The 18,567-nt window shown below is 34.6% G+C and overlaps 1 protein-coding gene across 1 annotated transcript in view; it reads left to right on the forward strand.

The window, feature by feature from the left end:
• LOC134853453 (uncharacterized) overlaps positions 1-17,790 on the forward strand; it is a 216,532-nt gene extending 198,742 nt beyond the window's left edge. Inside the window, exons 16-24 of the mRNA XM_063869452.1 lie at positions 10,295-10,987; positions 11,956-11,992; positions 12,317-12,414; positions 13,181-13,299; positions 13,797-13,902; positions 14,140-14,238; positions 15,048-15,264; positions 15,818-15,887; positions 16,604-17,790. Coding sequence (XP_063725522.1) covers positions 10,295-10,987; positions 11,956-11,992; positions 12,317-12,414; positions 13,181-13,299; positions 13,797-13,902; positions 14,140-14,238; positions 15,048-15,264; positions 15,818-15,887; positions 16,604-17,570 — 2,406 coding nt within the window. The 3' untranslated portion in view covers positions 17,571-17,790. The remainder of the gene's footprint in view (positions 1-10,294; positions 10,988-11,955; positions 11,993-12,316; positions 12,415-13,180; positions 13,300-13,796; positions 13,903-14,139; positions 14,239-15,047; positions 15,265-15,817; positions 15,888-16,603) is intronic.
• Positions 17,791-18,567: the final 777 nt, after the last annotated feature.

The raw sequence follows: 18,567 nt of genomic DNA on the forward strand, positions 1-18,567 counted from the left end.
GTGCAGTCTGTATTTAAACAACCGCATGTTCCTACTCGTCATTAAGCAGACAAATACTGTATGAACCAGTCAGAATCAAGATGCAAACTTTCGAAATAAATAATTATTAATTATTCATTTCTTCCTTGTCTCGGTTTTAATTGGTTAATACAGTATTTGTCTGCTTACTGACGAGTCTGAATACGCGGTTGTCCAAATACTGCTACGTAACCGAATACCCGGTTGTCTAAATTCTTACGTAGTAGTATTTAGACAACCGCGTAATCGGACACAGTATAAACCAATCAGAATCGAGACAAGGAAGATATGAAATTCATTTCTTCCTTTTCTCGATTCTGATTGATTAATACAGTGTTCGAATACGCGGTTGTCTGAATACAGACCGCACTCTTGTCTAAGTACAGCTACGCAATCTTTTAGACGAGTCTGTTTTTTAAATGGATAGTTTTGTTGACAATCCATTTGATGATATTTTTTTAACGAAAGCCCAAAAGTGTTAATTTTTGATCTTTGGATTGTTTGATAGTTAAACAATTAGCAAGTCAGGTTACTATCTTCAAACGTGGCGTTGGCAAGTAGCAATTGCTGCGCTTACATTGGCACGAGTGTTACTATACACGTAAATCTGTATTATGCCGCTAATTTATATTATTTTGTTTCTGATTTGGATAAATTTGTTGACAATCGTGAAATAGGGGACCGATCGTTTAGCAGACCAATCTTTTAGCATAAAAAACGAAAAATGAGTCTTTTATCAGACCAACGTAATTGTCTTTATTAGGCAAGCTTGATTCAAACATCAACGTCTTTTACCTCTGTCAACCAGGGGCTTGCTTTCTATCAGACTAATTTTATACTAGACCGACCCTTCAGCAAACCACAACAAACAATTCATTAAGGATAGCTCAAAATTAGTGGAAATTTCAAAATGAGCGGTTAGAAAACACACAATTTTGCTGCTAAACCGTGAAAGCATTGTCTTTAACCAGACTGAACGGCGTCATTGCATCTGCCAATCAAATTTGCTTATCTAGTCTGCTAAACAGTCCATGTTTTCGTTTTTTTTTGTAAGCTTTCAATACGGGGTCTAGGACAACAAGCCGACGGGACTTCAAGCCGAAGGGACTTCAGGCCGAAAATTAAACTTTACAAGCACCTCAAATCATTACTTTTTCATCTGTAAAACGTTGCTTGTCAAAATCGTAAGCTATTTTACTCCATAATAAGCGTTATTTATGACAAAGAATCACTTGGGATTGGCATCCGTTAATAATATCAGCCGGTTTTTGAAATGCATAAATTATAAACAAAAAAACTTACCTTCAACCGTGTTTTATTTTTCAACTTTCCTAAACATCATCGTTTTCATTAAATTTTTTGAAAACGCTAATAATTACCGAATAAAGATCATGAAATTGAGAAATTCTTCAAAAAAATTTTCAAATTAATCATAATTCATGACTTAGTGACAAAATGTTAGGCTTGAAGTCCCTAATTTTACGATTCGGCTTGAAGTCTCGTCGGCTTGATGCCCGGCACCCTTCAATACGTAGCATCAATTTATGCATTACGGAAGTGTATTAAGCTAATCCGTCTTGCGTTTTTTTTATAGTTACCGATTTTATCATAGTTATCATGATCGGCTTTGAGATAATATACTCTTTTTGTATTTGTAAAAATTTTGTTAGAAAAATTTTGTTCATCGTAGTTTTGTCTGAAGATTTGCATCAAAATTGTGATAACTAGCTAAAGTTCCAATTTAGGTCTTTAGTTCGACTCAAATGGAAAATTCTGAAATCGGATTATTTTTCATTCACACTCTACGAAAAACAATCAAGTCAAAAAATGCTTGACTTGTTGGTAGTTTTAACGTCTTTTTTCCGTTATGCGGCCCAAATGTAGCAGAATGTTCTATATGAGCTTTGGTTTGAAAGAAAGTTTCAGATTTGGTTTAGTGGTAACAATGCCAGCCTACATATTGAATTATTATTTAAAAGTTTTCAAAATACAAAAGATCTTTTTGGATTGTATAACTTAAATTACCTGCTCCAAATTCTGGCAACCAGAATTGTTGGAACGTTTACATATTACTATAACAAATATCTTCCTTCCGACTCTGTATCTAAAAAATTGCAGATAAAAGCACGTAAATACGAGAACAAAAGCCAATAATTTCATCAACTTAGACTTTAATTTTGTGTTTTGTATCCCAAGTTGTAATTTCGGCTAGTTTTTCACTATTAAATGAATCGACAGCAGCCCATCAGTCTTAAAGCCATTTCGATTAAATTTCCAGCTCATTTGAGATTCTGTTTATTTTAGGAACTCTTTGTACAGAACTGTAAAAAATATAGGTTTTGCAAGGAAGTATTCTTATGACAGAACGTCCGAATTGTAGAAAATTTGGAATCAATCATCCTCTTTAACTTTTTCAAAGTCGAATGATTGTCACGATTACTATTTTTGTTCCGAGTTTCGTAACGAAAGTTACGGAATATTTGTGCTCGGGGTAGTTTTATTTCAGACAAATTTCGATTTTTCAACTAAGATTTTTTGACAGAATTTTTCTAATATCATCCAAAAGGTATTGTTTTCTTGAGCTCAAAATCAAAAAGATATTTCACCTGTGATCATTTTTCATAAAGTTATGAGCGTTTGAAGAATGCGAGTATCGCCAATTTAGGACAATTAACGCGCAATGTATTTCGCGTTATGAACGCGTAAGCGGAGATTTAAGCTGACCACTCGACTAGCATTAAAGTTTGAAAAGAAGAAAATGTATCGACTGGCATAATTTTCATAGCTTTCTTTCTCAGAAATACATAACAACAAAAACAAGACTGCTCGTATCAGAGCGAAGCCCTGAATAATCCGACTGCCTTTTCAGGTTTTTTGAGCAGCAGTAATACATACAAAAATAAATGAAATAAAATAAAATGAAAATTTTTTTTCTTAAATTTGAAATTTTTTATGAAAATCATCCCCCCACACGCCACATAAAGTACAAAAAAATAGATTTCGTTCCTTGTAACAAATCAATTATGGCAAATAAGCTTCGTTCAACCAATTTGGAACGATTTATAAGACGGATTATATCTCGCTTACGCGTTAATAGCGCGAATTATTTTCAAATTTAAGCTCAGGACAACAATACCTTTGAAATAATATAAAAAAAATTCCGTCAAAAATGGCTAGTTAAAAAGTCGAAATTTGTCTGAAGAAAAAAAAACCCACCCCGAGCACAAATATTCCGTTACTTTCGTATCGAAAGTCGGAGCAATAATCGAACTAAATCTTGAATTTTTGAGAAATAGAAATGTGAAATTAAGCAAACAACAAGCAAGCAAATGAAATTTTGAAGCAAGTCAACATCCTCGCCAAACCCCTCCCCCCCCCCCCCCATCTGTTTAAGGGAGCATTTCAACTTGCTCAACTTTGGCTCCGAGTTCTAATTTTCAGCAAATTAGAATAGAGCATTTGACACGCGCGCTCGCAAGTTTATTTTAAATTGAACGCTGGGTTGGAGGATCAGATCTCTTCAACTATTCCCCACCCCCCCCCCCTCCCATGGTACCTAGTAACGAATCACCTGCGTAATGAAATCATTCAACGATTAAGAATATAAAATTTTTACATAGTAGCGAATCTCCCCACTTTTGCAAAAGAGGGGAATAGATAAAGAGATCCGGAGGATCTGAACTTGGTCTATTATGGACAGGGGGCAAGGAAAAAGGGGGAAGGGGTGTATTATAGGATCTTAACTTGGTTTAAATTTCGCATCGCATGAATGTGATCGGTCACACTTCGACCCAAAAAGGGTTTTAGAGGGAGGGGGGAGAGGACGCCTCCTCATAACACCACCCCCTGGCATTTGACCCCTAGCCGCACAAAGGGCCCCCTCCCTTTGGTACTATTTTGCTACCTAAATTTTTAGCTAATCGAACCGAATTGGAAAGCATATTTTATATAGAAATGCGTTGTTAAATAAAAATACATGCGTAGTGGGGATAGTTAACAAGATCCATAAGAGGTAAATACTCCACAAAATCCTAATTATTTTCTTTTTATTCAATTTTGCGTTTCGATTTTTTAGGTAGTTGCATTAACTTTCAGTTTTAAAAACTTATACTAGTCAAGCTTTATGCTAGCCGATACACCGCCGAGATTTAATTCCTCAAAAAAATCATTCTAAATTGGTTGAAACAGGCTGTGTCATAATTTCTATGCTAATAGGAGCGAAATCTATCACTACTGTATATGGCGTGGGAGATGAATAAAAAAACTCAAAACTTTTGTAATTTTGTTTTCCAAAAACTCGTAATTTTTTTTAAAGCGAACACTGCTTCATAAATCTTAATAGACAGTCGGAACATTCGGGGGTTTGCCCTCATACGAGCAATCTTGTTTTCAATTTTATATTTAGTAAGTTCTAATTTGTTGCTGTCTTTTTTAGCATCAGCCGATTATTTTAAGTTTTTTTGGATCTTTTAAATTATTTTTCTCCCTATGGTACATTGTAACGACTTCCCCCCCCCCCTCCCCCCCCCCCCCCCTGTAGAGTAACAATTGATCAGTTAAACATATACAAATTTTGTACCTTGAAACGAATTGGCTCCTCTTTTGCAAAAGGTGTGCAAATAGTTAGCAAGATCCCCTGGTGTAGCTGTCATGAAAACGAACTTTTAGCAGCAGCCGATTACTTTTAGTTTTTTTATGTCTCTGCTGAAGTTGACAGTCGAGTGTGTCTGATAGATCAATTAATACTCTTTATATATACGCATTCCTTCTACTTATTGGGGAAAAGTGAAGCCGAATTGTTTTTAGTCAAGTGCCTTAGAGGTTATAACGTTAAATACCATTTATAGCTCAGTCTTTTTTAAGAGCGAGAAGTTCTTACACAGTAGAGATTTACCAGGAATTGTTGAAATTACCGACAAGATAATACTTCTAATCCTAGCACTTAAGTACTTTTCACAGAGGTAAGTGTTTGTTTCCGGGAAACAAAAAAAAATATTTTCTTAGCTTTTTTGCAAAAAAATAACCAAAATCAGAAATAATTGTTTGCTTCGTTGTGCAAAATAAGATATAGTATTTTGATAAAATATAGCATATTTTAGGCTTCTTTTGTTTCGAATCATTGAGCGTTCGGCGCACTTTTTTTCAGTCTTCCGCAGAATTTTTTTTTTTATTCGCACTGACCGTCATAGCCTTAAGCTTTAAATTTTACCTCTCTAAACGGACAATTTGCAGGTTTAAATGCTAGTTTGGATTCAAGATGAACAAAAGTCACGCCGCTTTTTCCTCCGGTCAATTTCCCTTCAATTCTTTCAACCTCCCAATTTCCGAACTGCTCTTTTCCGTTTAAAGATTATTCAAACATTTGACTACTTTTATTTCTAGAAAAAAATGGCTATATTTTTATATAGTTGTGCAACTCATTGCCGAAAACATCTTTAATCGAAAATTCAAACCTATTTTTATAATATTTTTGCCTACATTTTTACAAATCAGAACACAGTTTTACACTGGGTAAGTTAAAAGCATCGAATTCTTTATTGGGACCATAAATAAGGGTAAAGGGTTGATAAGGAGGTCATTCCTAAAAGCAAAGTAGGAAATATTATTCACATCCGTTAGACAGAAAGTTGAAATTGCTATTATTTATTTTAACTAACTCAATAAATTTTGAAAAATTTCAAGTGAGTACTTTAATTTCTCATTTCTTCAGGGAACCATCCAAATTTTACGGAACCTACTAAAATAGTAAACATGCCATCAAAAGGGTATTACTTCAGCAAAAATGGGGTTGGATTATTATTTTTACAAATATTTCAAATAAAACCTTGTTTTTCTGATTTTCGATGAGTTTTTTTACTCTGGTCGTGTAACAATTAATTTTTTCCCAATTTTAGATGATTTTAGTTTTTTTTGTTTCATGAATCTTTCAAAATATATCAACCCAACCCCCACCCCCCAATCCACATCATCTCATCTGAAAAGCGAGAATTCCCTTACTAATTGCAATATTCGCTCATGCTAAGCTGTTGAAGTATTTATTTTTAAGAGTAGTTAATCTTTACAAGGAAGTTTTTTATAGATCGTGAAAAAAAACACTGTCTGTTTTATGGCGGTCTAATTATCAGATAGTTGATATCTTTTTCTGTCTTCTAACAGTCCCTAGTTGTGTTTATAACCAAGTCAGGAGAAGACAAAATTGGAGGCGCTTGATGACGTAAAACTATAGGGGAAAATTCGTCAATGTCATATCTCACTTTAATAAACCCAAACGGTGCGTAAGCCGAAAACCTTCTTTCTAAGCAACCAGGTCGACCTCTAAAAATAGGAAGTTTCTTTTATTATTACTAATATGGGCTCTATGAGAAAATGAAAGTCATACAATTCCATAGTATGGAAAAATGCTAGTTACAATTTCATATAATTTTTTTAAAGGTTTTATGTTTATGGGGCATAGCATCAAATTATTTGTATAATTAGCATTTTCTGCCAAGCGGGTCTTGTTAACTCTTTTCAATCCGGTTAAATCAAGTTTTTTGAAATTTTATTGAAATTAATACCTTTTTAACTGCAATTTAAAAAATTCATTCGTTTTCCAACTTGATTTCAAAAATTCTTTGCTAGATTTTTGTTCGAATCTCACTATCTCACAATTTTCGGCTAAGTATTCTGATACACAAATCTTCGATTTCGTGAAAAAATGTTGATATAAAAATACAAAATAGCTGATTTAAGATGAACACATCATAGGTGACTTTAGAGCCCAATTTGTCAGCGGAAAGAAGAGAAATTTCTCATTTTCACTCCATATATTTTGCCCTTGTGTCGTTAACGCAAACTGCAATGGGCTTGTTTTCTCTTCCATATATTTTTTCAAAAATATATATATGTCAGCAAACTGTTTAGAGAATAGACCGTTTGCTCTCTTAGATTACACGCTATATTTTATGCACACAAGGTGCTGTTTTGTTCATTTTGCTTCTATGGCACCTTTATAATTCCCGCTTTTTGCAAAAATAAAAAATATATCTGAGAATTTTTGAGGCAGGTTTAATCCTCTTATTTTTTCAAGGCACGTGTGTTTTCTTTGTTTGGCTTTAAGCTATACACTAATTATTACCTGTTTTACCTGTTATTCTGCAGATTGGGAGGCTGAAATTTGCTGCCGTAATCCTTTTCCACTGATTAGATAGCATACCAACACTTGAACCAATTTTAACCAAATTTACCAAAATTCATTCATTTCTTTTTCATCAAAAAGAACAAAAGATTTGTTTGTTGTTTATAAGAGATGTATATTATTTATTTGATGTTGGCCGTCTTGTGAGAAGAAATAAAAATCATCGCTATTTTTTCTTTGTAAATTTAGCGTTATTGTGGCTGTAAACAGTTATTTATGGTTTTATCGACATTTATTGATTCCAAGTAGAAATAACACCCAATTTGGGTCACCGAAATAATAAAAAATGACCGCACTATTACAATTGTACAATGGTTAAAATTGGTTAATCCTCCTTTGGCATGAAATTATTTTTAATTTTCCTGGAGTTATATAGAGCAGTTCCATTCTCAATTTAGTTTGAAAGATAGTTGGTAAGTATTTTTTGTGACATAGTTTTTTTTCGAGCTCATTAATTTGTTCCAAACATTCTTGTGATGTGGGAAGTAACAATGGCGCAGGCTAATTTTTTCACTGGATTTTTGACTACTTCAAGGCAAGTTCGTAGGGGGTCAAGTGTCTTATCAAAATAAGTAACTTTCAGTTGTGGTTCTGGTTCTATACACAATTTTCCGGAAAAAAAACAGTTTTGAGATGAACTGATCTTAGTAATAACGCTTCTCAAAATGATTTTCAGTGGAAGACAGATTTTTAAAACTTTTTTTTTTCAAAATAAGCTTCATTTCAAATACTACTGCTGTCCATGAAGACCCATAAGTGAAAAAAAAAACAATTATGAAAAGTTTCAATTTTCGTATATGAAATTGGCTCGTTTAGTCTGGGAGAGTTTTATTTCACTTAAAGGAAAACTAGTTTAAGGAGCTTCGTCTATCGCTTCCTTGCCAATCAAAATTTATAAGTAATTGTGCAAAAGGGTTTTTTTTAAATTTTAGAAAATTTTTCTCATGATTTCTTTTTTTTCTTTTTTTTTAAACATTATTTTTGGTTTATCCTATTTCACCTAATTCTTACGCATTAGTATAGTTTTTTCTCGACACCCTGCACAAAAAAATGATAGTTCTTCTTCAAATTTTATTAATGTGAAGAAAAAGAAATGTTTTCATGTATTGATCGGAGCTTTCTGTGCTTTTTGCACAGCAACCGGTTCTCCTTGTTGTTACGACTAATTGAACAATGGGGATGAACTGTCTATTCCCGTGTGTTTTTTCATATTTTTTGTTTTCCCAGCAAAATCAAGTACCAAAAATAATCATTCTGGGTTGAGTGATATAATTTTTTAAAGCTCTTTCAGTCGTGATTCAATAATTTTATCGACATTTTGATAATTCCAATTAACTTTCCTTTCGACGAGAAAAAACCGCTTTGAAATTTTTGATTTCTTTTCTAATTTCGAGCTGATACCGTGAGCGTCCAGACTACAATAGCTTGTTTATGCTTTTTTTAGTTTTTAAGCCGTGAAAATTTATTTTTTCTCAAGTGAAATTAATTTTTCGAGTTTTTTATTGCCATAACGGGAATTGAAAATTTCAATAAATTCAAAAACTTTGCAAAAAAACTTAAAAATTTTCTAAATGCTTTTACCATTTTTTTTCATTCTCTAGTCAATTTTCAACAAAACTTTTTTCCAACTTGACCTATTTTGTTATGAATGTCAAATATGCCTTTTTCTGTTCATTTTTTTTGTTTTTTAGCACACCTCGCAGAAACAAAAGATACTACTTTTTTAACACTTTTGTATATTTTTAAGTCTACAGTCGGAACATTCTATGCTACCTGTTTTCTTTATTTTTGGGTGGTTACTAACTATAAGTAACCGAGCTAGGTTACTTTGGTAACTGAATTACAAAATTTTTTCTCTAGATTTGTGAAATTTTAAACCAAATTCCTAAGATACTTAATAAACAAGAAGCGTTAAGTCCAAGAATTTGATCATCACTTTTTTCTGGGTTCCACTGAAAATATAATTCTCATGTTATTGGGTCCTTGTAGGCTTCATATAGTATTGAATTGCATAGACAAGTTCCTCTTACACATTAAACTCATTTGTAGTTGAGTTTATTGACCTTTTGACATAAAAGTGAGCTTTGTTATAAAACCAAACTTGGCGTCTTAGTGAAAATGGGGGAATTTATTCATGTCTTTTCCCCTCTAAGGCATGGTTGTTTGCATTAGGAATACTAAAAATAACTTTTAAATGGAAAACAAAAAAAACTGGTCCAGCTTAAGTTACAGTTCGATAAAATACCCTATAAACTGTGCCGCATCATGGGCGGCTTCTAAATTATAGCTGATATATTATTTTTCGACCGTACAAGCTTGAGAGCTGCGCCAAAAAATGTACGTTTTAATTTTGATTGCGTGCTATGAAAAAATCAGGAGGAAAAAAATTATCGAATTAAAATTTTCCCTGGGTGCGCTCAATTGTCGAAATGTTACCTGAAGGCACAAGAGTCGTAAAATTTGACAGTTTGCATTCTTTGGGTGTCGTTTTTACTTCTTTGGGTTGCAAATAGCATAGGGACTTTTAAGATGGTTGTTTCTTTTCAACATTTCTGCATTGATGTTTTTATTTTTGTTACTCTAATTTTTGAAGGCTATTTTCATTGATCAAATGGTCTGAACTCAAAAGAAACTTGCCGCTGATTTTGTTATTCTTTGACCCACCGAAGAAGAACTTTGATGAAATTTGAGTATCTTTGATCAATTAGTGTGAACAAACAAGATAATTCAACCATCTCCGGTTTTCGCTATCTTCTGTAACTTAATTTAAAAAGCGACTAAAATCAAGAGGCTTTTTCATCCAAATCTAAAAGCAAAGTCTTGACTTGGCAAAATTTGATCGAAAATAGTGCATTGTTCTTTTGTTTCGTACAATCAATCCTTTTTTACAGTTTTTTTTTGCATAACTTGAGGTACTTTACAACCTGTTGATAACATTAATCAGCCGTTGATAATGCAAATGTCTTATTATTTTTTCCAGATAAAAAGATTATTTATGGATTAACGTCAAAGTCAGTTGAATTGCAACTCGTTTTTACTATTTTTGCTCTGTATTGTTTACTTTTGGTTACTTTCGTTAATTTTGTGCTCTGTCTTTAGGGACTAATCTCAGTGCGTGTTCCCGCTGAAGTTTTCAAGTCACGCTCCGGCAGTTCACCCTCCAGCCAATTTCAGCCCTACTCCCAGAAACAATCCAGCGGAAAAAGCCAGATTTCAAAGCGAGAAGCTTTTTGGAGCCCTCCATTGCCATCGCCATTATCATCATCATCAGGGCTACCAAAATTACACACCCGTGAAACCCGGCAACTCAATTCCTTCCAAAATCCTAATTTATCCAGTACAATTTTCTCGAAGACAGAAGCGACCGATGATAACTTCAATCAAGTTATAACTCAATACCAGCAGTTTATTATTAGTGAAGATAAAACTGGAAATAAAAAGACTACCCCGGATATTACGAAAGATGGCAATACAAACAGCGAGGATATTGCAGACAAAAAATCCTACCAAAATTCCGTCAAAAATAGCCACGAAATTGTTCGTCGACAAGTTAAATTATCGCCACCAAAACAACAAAGAACTCACAGGTTGCAAATTATAATCTACAAAAGGGACTATTTTTTCAACCCCGCGGGAGCGACTATTGTGCCTGGGTCTTCGAATTCTCTGGATGGGTTATTTTTCCCAGAGTCTGGACGAGTTGTTTCTGTGAATTTAGACGGAAAATCGACTGTGCGGGATTTGAAATCGAAGAACTCGGTTGAAATCACTTTTCCAAACACCGCTGATCAGGTAACTCGGATTGATTATTTAACTAGTCTTTTTTACTCTTGTATTTTGATTTATATATTGACCGCGGATAGGTTTGCGTCAGCATTTTTATTTTTAGGTTGTTCGATTTGATTGACTCAGTTTATTCAAAACACTTGCAATACTTCTGTAAATGCTTTCTGAACTAAAAATATCTTAACTCCTTAAAATGGGAAAATGTTAATTCTTAGTTTTTTTTCTAAATTAGATTTTTCGACTAATGATTTTTTCTCAGGTGATTTAAAACGAAGTATATGAAATTAATTATCTAAGAATAAAACTGATTTTTACTCTTAACTTAATGCTTAATGAAATTCATACCCCGATTCCAGACTAGAATTGTATGCTTAATGAAATTCATACCCCGATTCCAGACTAGAATTGTATTGGCGGCATCAGATTTAAAAACAATCCTACTTTCTTTGATACAGCAGATTCAAATCTTTTATTGACAATTTATGCATTGCTTTTTGACGTTTCGCTTGCAATTCACCTGCTTTTTTTCTGGCCCATGGAAAAAACAGTGACGCGTTTTTCTGACCAGTTTTAATGAAATTCTTCAAAGTTAAAGAGTTACTTATTATTTGCTATTTGAAACGATTAGACGAGACTGAAATGTAAATTTGTTCATGATTGGAACGTGATTAAAATAGGGAAAAAAACAGACGTCTTAAAACATATTTTAAACGTCTAGTTTCCATTTTTAACCGTCGCGGTGCTTTTTTGTAATATATCCGCTTTAGTATCGTGTTTTATTTTCTTGTTTGTATATTCGTACCTATGTTTAAATCGCTCTGAAAAATAAATTGAAAATTTGAACCGTTTTTTTTTCTTCTGGAAGGCGGAGAAATTGGAAATTGAATTCGCTTTACAAGCAAGAAGCATAGAGCTTTGAATTGAATAGCTGATTATAATTCGATTATAATTCTATTGTTTATTTTCTGTTTCAGAAAGCGGAGCCTCTGTGCGTATTTTGGAAGGAAGACGGTAAGCATTTTATTTTATTTTTTGAGACTTACCTTAAGGTGTCTGGAAATCTGAAATTCCAAATTGCAAAATATATTAGGTAATTTCTGAATATTCTGTTCTATTATACAAATGGACATTTCCGGAATTTCCGATAAAAAATTGAGTTAAGTGCTTATCGACATGAAAATTATCAGCTAAATTTTGCTTTTTTCTTTCTTTTGATTGACAATAATCCAATATTTCTATTACTATTTCAAATCTTTGCCTTTTATCATGAAAAAAAAAGTTAAATTAGAATTTTTAAGCATCAATCAAAAAAAGAGTGTAGTTGTTTGTATTTAGCTCGCTATTGGTCTCAAACGGGACTGGTGACAAGAGCGTACGGTAGAAACGGAACCACTTGCCAATCATCACATTTGACCACATTCACTTTATTCATGGTGAGCTCAATCGTCTAGTTTCCATTTTTTTACAGTCTCATTGCTTCTTTTGTAATATATTCGCATCTGTATTGTGTTGTTTGAAGTATTTTTATTTGTGCTCTGAAGATGTTTAGTTGACTCTATCAATGATATGAAATAAAACAGCACTCATTTCTGATAAACACTCAATATTTACAGTCTACTGTAGATAAAATCAACGACAAATTTTGCATCAATTTTTCTTCAAAAATTGGCATGGAGAATTGTTGTTCCGACTTGAATTGTTGTTCCCCTCAGGGATTTGACCCCCTGCCGACCCAAAGGGTCCCCCCTTTGATACTTTTTCAGAAATTCATTTTTGGCCGACCGACCCTAAAATTTTTCTAAAGGCGCCTTTGGCGCCAATATATGCTATTTTTGAGGGGGAGCGCGCGCCAAAAAAACGCATTTTTTTTTGTCAAAATTTTTCAAAAAGTGCCCAAAAACAGAAAATTTAGCCAAAATCGGGGCAAAACAGTGCTTTGGGAGAGCGCGAAAAATAAAAATCTATTTGGTCGACCTAAAAAAAAAAAAGGTCGTCAAAATTTTGGAAAATTTTTTGAAAATCCGCCCCCCCCTCGAGAAAATCCTAGATCCGCCCCTGGTCTAAATTGCCAAACATGTCAGATTTTGTGAGCATCTATCGAGAATGTGCTGCCTTCCATTGGCCTTTCGTTGGTATCATGTTATTTAGGGTGATGAAATAAATAATTGTCTCCTGATGTTGTGATGTTGTTTGTTGTAGCGTGTGATGAGTGGGTCGGGGCTGGAGGGAGAAGTTGCCCCCTCCATCCTGCCCTTCGTGGGCACTGGACTGGCCATCATTGCATACACCCTCACCATCATCACCTACTGCCTATTCGGGTAATCTTATTGAATATTGCTAAATAAAAAAATTTAAACAAAAAAACTACAAAAAAATTATATTTAATTGAGTCGGAAAAACTATTTCAGTCGGAAAAAGGATGAACAAGAAAAAAAACCTCGCTGACAATAGGATAGGCCTAGTTTCACAATTTTTTTCCACTCTTGTTTGGCTAAAATGCCTTCATTGACATATATAACCATGTGAGCGATTCTTATTGGTTTCTAACTGAATTGAATATCTATCTAATCTTAAAACTGAATACGATCTTGTCTATAAACTGAATGCGATCTTATCTTTAAACTGAATGCGATCTAACCCTCAAACTGAATGCGATCTTATCTTTAAACTGAATGCGATCTTATCTTTAAACTGAATGCGATCTTATCTTTAAACTGAATGCGATCTTACCCTCAAACTTAATGCGATCTTATCTTTAAGCTGAATGCGATATAGCATATGATAACAACTGAATATGACTTTGTTCACACTGCAGGTCTCTGCGTCGTGAGGCCAGTGGCAATGTGGTACTCAGTCTGGCAGCTGCACTACTCCTCCTCAACATATCATTCCTGGCAGCCGCCGTGCGCACCCGATTCCAAGTAAGCAACCCCCACCACCCTACTCACTCTCTATACTTACCCCCCTACCACCCCCCCCCCCCCCCCAATAAATGTATGTTACTCCCTCTCCTCGTCGCCTGTCCTGCATTTTCCTGTCTCAGGGGGATATGAAACTAAGAAACTTATTTTCACATCGAGCTTAAAATTAAAAATCAAATTTGAAGGAGGGTTAAATTTCATGAGATTATAATTCTTTGTGTGTGTGTGTTGTGTTAGGACCAGCACCTGTGCAATGCAGTGGGCGTGGCTCTTCACTTCTTCCTGCTGGCATCTGTCATGTGGCATGTAGTCGACGCCCTCTTCTCATACAACAATGTGAGCTATTCTTACATAATCTCAAATGATGCTGTTATATAAGAAAGGCTCCTTAAAGAAAATACACCTGGTTGCTTTTGCAAGTAGCACAGAAAGTTCCGACCATATTTATATAAAAAATTAACAAAAACATTTTTTTTCACAAATTTGCGCTGTTTTTGAGCGCCGTGTGATGAGAGGAAGAAGGAAAACCTAAGAATTTTGTAAATTAATTATAACCGATTACATTTTTTGTCAAAAACTGATTCATAAAAAAGTTTTTTTTGACTGTTTTTTTTCTACTTTTTGGTTGTTTTTAGTTGAAAACCCATTGACAGCAAAGCGCCTATGTGAAGCTATGAAATTTTTTTTTTCCTGGAGTAAAATTGAGTTTTCTACGGCCTGGTTAACCGAGTTTTACCAAAAAATGTTTTTTGCTCGCGTTATTCGCTCGAAATTAGAATAAAAAGCAAAACAAAAATTTCAAACCGATTTTTTACTGATTAATTTTTTGAAAAAAGGTTTACTGATATATCACTTAACCAGTTATCATGATTTTTTGTGGTACCTGATTTTGCGTGGAATAAAAAGTAAAAATAAAAGCACGCTCCAAGAAAAAGAACAAAAACCTTTATTAACAAACACTTTTAATATAATATTGTTATATCAATACTATGTAACAAACTTTGTAGCGTTCGAGGATCTACTGGTTGCTTTCGATTTCTATTTACATTTTCTAAATATAACATTTCGGAACTCAGAAAATCTTGACAGAAAAAAGTAAAAATTAGTATCATTTTGCTATAAATTATCAAATTTCGTCTCCGTAGGTCTCCCGTCCTCTAGTCCTCTCCTCTCCATCCCCTTCTCCCCACGGGGGTGGGGGTGGTGTGAATGGGAACGTGGTGATGGGAGGCTCATCTGCAGGTGGGGGCATGGTCATGGTCCCCTCCAGCCAGATGAGTGTCATGGCTGCCGCCGCTGGAGTCCACGATGCGAACCAAGTGTCCACTTCGCTATTCATCAAATGTGCACTGTTCGCTTGGGGTAAGTCATCAATCTTTATGATGTAATCCTACCTCTCACAAGGACCAAACACACTGAATTTCTCCGCCACTCATTGTCCTTTAAATAGTTCATTTCCTTTAAACCAGTTGGGTCCTTCTTGTATGAGGGATTTCTCCTTTTTTTCAGGGGGAATCTTTCATGCCAGAAGGACCGAATCCCCGAATTTTAACTTATAAGATCAGAACTCAGTACTCAAAATTTGAATAAATCAGGTGGAAATCGGGTCAGTTTTGAACAGTTTGAACTTAATTGATTGCTTGAAAATTTGTGAGCATTCGATCCTTTTATCATTAGAATATCTTTTTCTTATTCCATAAGACTCAGATGTTTTTGGTCCTGGTTTTGGGTAACATCGTCAATCTCGAAATGTTTTTTTTGGATGAGATTTTTAAAGTGCAATTGTACGAATGTAGCATAACTTTGGCTCAAACAATTGTCAATTATTTGTTTAGACTTATTGATAATTAAAAGCTCGATCCAATACCGTCAACAATGAGAGGTTGCTATTTATGATTATTCTCTCCTGTTTTAGGTATGCCACTAATCATCACGACGCCAACCATTATAATCAAACAAGGAAACTACGACATACGAGATATTTAGTAAGTTATTTTTATACCTCAAAATATCAAAAAGATAGAGCAAAATACATCAAAAAATATAACAGATTTATAACAGCGACTTTTAAAATTATATATATTCTTCTCTCTGATGTTTGAACGTTGAAAGCTTTCAATAATTCTAATTTTCACTTTCCCTAAGCTCATAAATACTTTTCCAACTGTATTTTGACAATGTTTTAAGGTGAACTCTAAAAAAGCTTTACTTATCACACCAATGCATTTTTATACTTCTAATTTTTGCAGCCGCGTTTTTCTAATCAAACCGCTTCTTCTTTGATTCAAACCATCCAAGTATTAAATTAACTCCCCTAATTGGATTCTTTTTGTGATAATGAATTCATTATTAAAATTTTGCCGAAAAATAGTTTAAGTTTCGAACACCAAAACTGTTTTGTTTCAATGAAAGCATGTGTTACTCTTTATTAAATAAACTCAGTTTCCAATCTCAGAACAACTAAAATTATCATGTTTTCTTGAAGTTTTACTGAATGTCAAGTTCGAATTCATAATTATTTTGAAATTAATTAAAAGCGCCAAAATCAATTGAGAAAATATCACAAAACAATTTCAAAAAGAAAACAAAATGCAGTACTTTTAAATACCTGTATTTTCTCCGATGGCGATTGAAATTTTATTTAAGTAACTCACGTATTTTTTGTTATTTCGCATACCTCAAATTGTCCCTTCTACTTTAGCTGTCGTTTGACCCCTGACCTTGAGACGACCTACTACGGCGCCCTAGTTCTACCATGTTCCGTCATAATACTAGTCGGCATCGGCTTCCATCTGATTGCTTTGAAGTTGGTCCAGTCGCAGTCCAAGCAACAATCCAACCAATTCCAGGTGCAACAAGTCAACTACCCCTCCCACGAACGGGCTTTCCTGGAATCGAACCGACTCAACCTCGTCACGATGACATTTGTTCTTATTTCCTTTTCAGTCACGTGGATTTATTCCCAGTTTTTCTTCCGAACTAGTTTGCCAACTTTCGAGTTCGTATTTTGCTGCGGAAATGTTTTCCAATCTTGGTGTTTTTTCACAAGTCGGTGTATGTTGCTACGCGAAGCACGGGACGCTTGGAAAATGTTCTTCAGTGCTGGTGAAATGAAACCCCACATTGTAGCCGACGGTCGACATCTAAAATGCAACGCCTATGACGATTCAGTTTCTCACGCATTATTGTCCAATCACAATAAAGCAATTACGCCTGAAAAATTCCAAATGACAGCTGCCAATCATAATCATTCACACTTGAACGGAGGCAGACATAGCATGGAGAGTCCCTATCGCCATTTTGACTCAAACGGGCATTCAGGCCATGCGATTCCCGAGTCGATAGGGTACGACTCGAAAGACATGGCGATCATACATCGAAACAGCCCGCTCGGATCCCAAGGTTCGCAAGGCGCCATCATTTTTGGCGAGACAATGGAGATCAAAAAAGCGGCCGCTCAAGTTTTCGCCGCCCAAGGAAGCAGTAGCAAATCGGTCACTGACGAAAGTGTTCGAGGGGATGACGACGAGTTTACCCGGACGCCTGGTATGTTGCCACATCCAGACCAGTACTGGCACATGCAAACAGCCGAGCGAATTTCGCCGCCCACTTCGAATTATATTCCAAGTCCGCCATTAAGTGATCCGCACAGGGAGTCATACGTGTAGAGTTTCCTGTTTTCTATTAAAGTTTTCACATCCGGAAGTCAAGATAATGAACAAACACAGTTTGCCCATTCCCAAAAAAATGAGATTCTATCTTGAATTTTTATATTTGTACTTCAATTTTTTAGAATTAAACTTCAGAAGGTGCTATAATGTTGACAATTAACATTTTTAAATTGTGTATTCGTTGCAATGAAATTTTAATTTATTATACTTATTTGGATTTTTGAACCTCTCGAAGTCAGTCAAGTTTATAATTGTTTATAATCGTTTTCATATCGGGCATCGGTCAATTTTTTGACCAAATTCTCATTCTCTATCAAGCATTCTCTTCTTGTGTAATCGTTAAGTTTTTGGTCTGCACTAAATCTTCTCACCTACCAACGATCAAAAAAGCTTTTGAGCGATATAAATTTCTGTTTAATAATATCAGGTAATACGAATGTGTAAAGAGTTTTGTTTCGAAAGTGCAAGGAGTTTTGTTTAATTATTTTTTCACTTTATATGAGAAATTTCTTTGTCACAAACTATGTCACCGATTATACCAATGGAAAGGCCGGCTATTTTCATGCATGCCTGCATAACCCGCTAGCCTCTTTTTTTGCCCCACTCAAATTTTTACGGCCTTCAATTTAATCAGCTGAGGATGAAGTTTTGATCAATTTTTCTTGGAGTTTTTTTCTTTTTCTCAACAACTACCTTGCCATCTCTGAAACTGAGCTTTCGAAAAAACTTTCAACGCTATTGATTTTATGGGTTCAGAGAAAGAAGGTTTCGGAAAAATGTGTAGATTTTTGACTGTTTTTTGGAATTTTAATACTTTTCTCAAAAACTTTCCTGGTAGAATCAAGATTGAGCTTTCAATCAAAAAAGATGTTTTATGAATTTTCTCAACCTTCTGAACAAGTTTCATTGTCCTAATTTTTGCAGAAAGTTTTCCAGAGCTGTAAGAAGCAGTGTTGACCCTTTATATTACAATAAATTATTGCTACAATTTAAA

Source organism: Symsagittifera roscoffensis, chromosome 8, assembly GCF_963678635.1.
Source record: "Symsagittifera roscoffensis chromosome 8, txSymRosc1.1, whole genome shotgun sequence".
NCBI classification, from domain to species: domain Eukaryota; kingdom Metazoa; phylum Xenacoelomorpha; order Acoela; family Convolutidae; genus Symsagittifera; species Symsagittifera roscoffensis.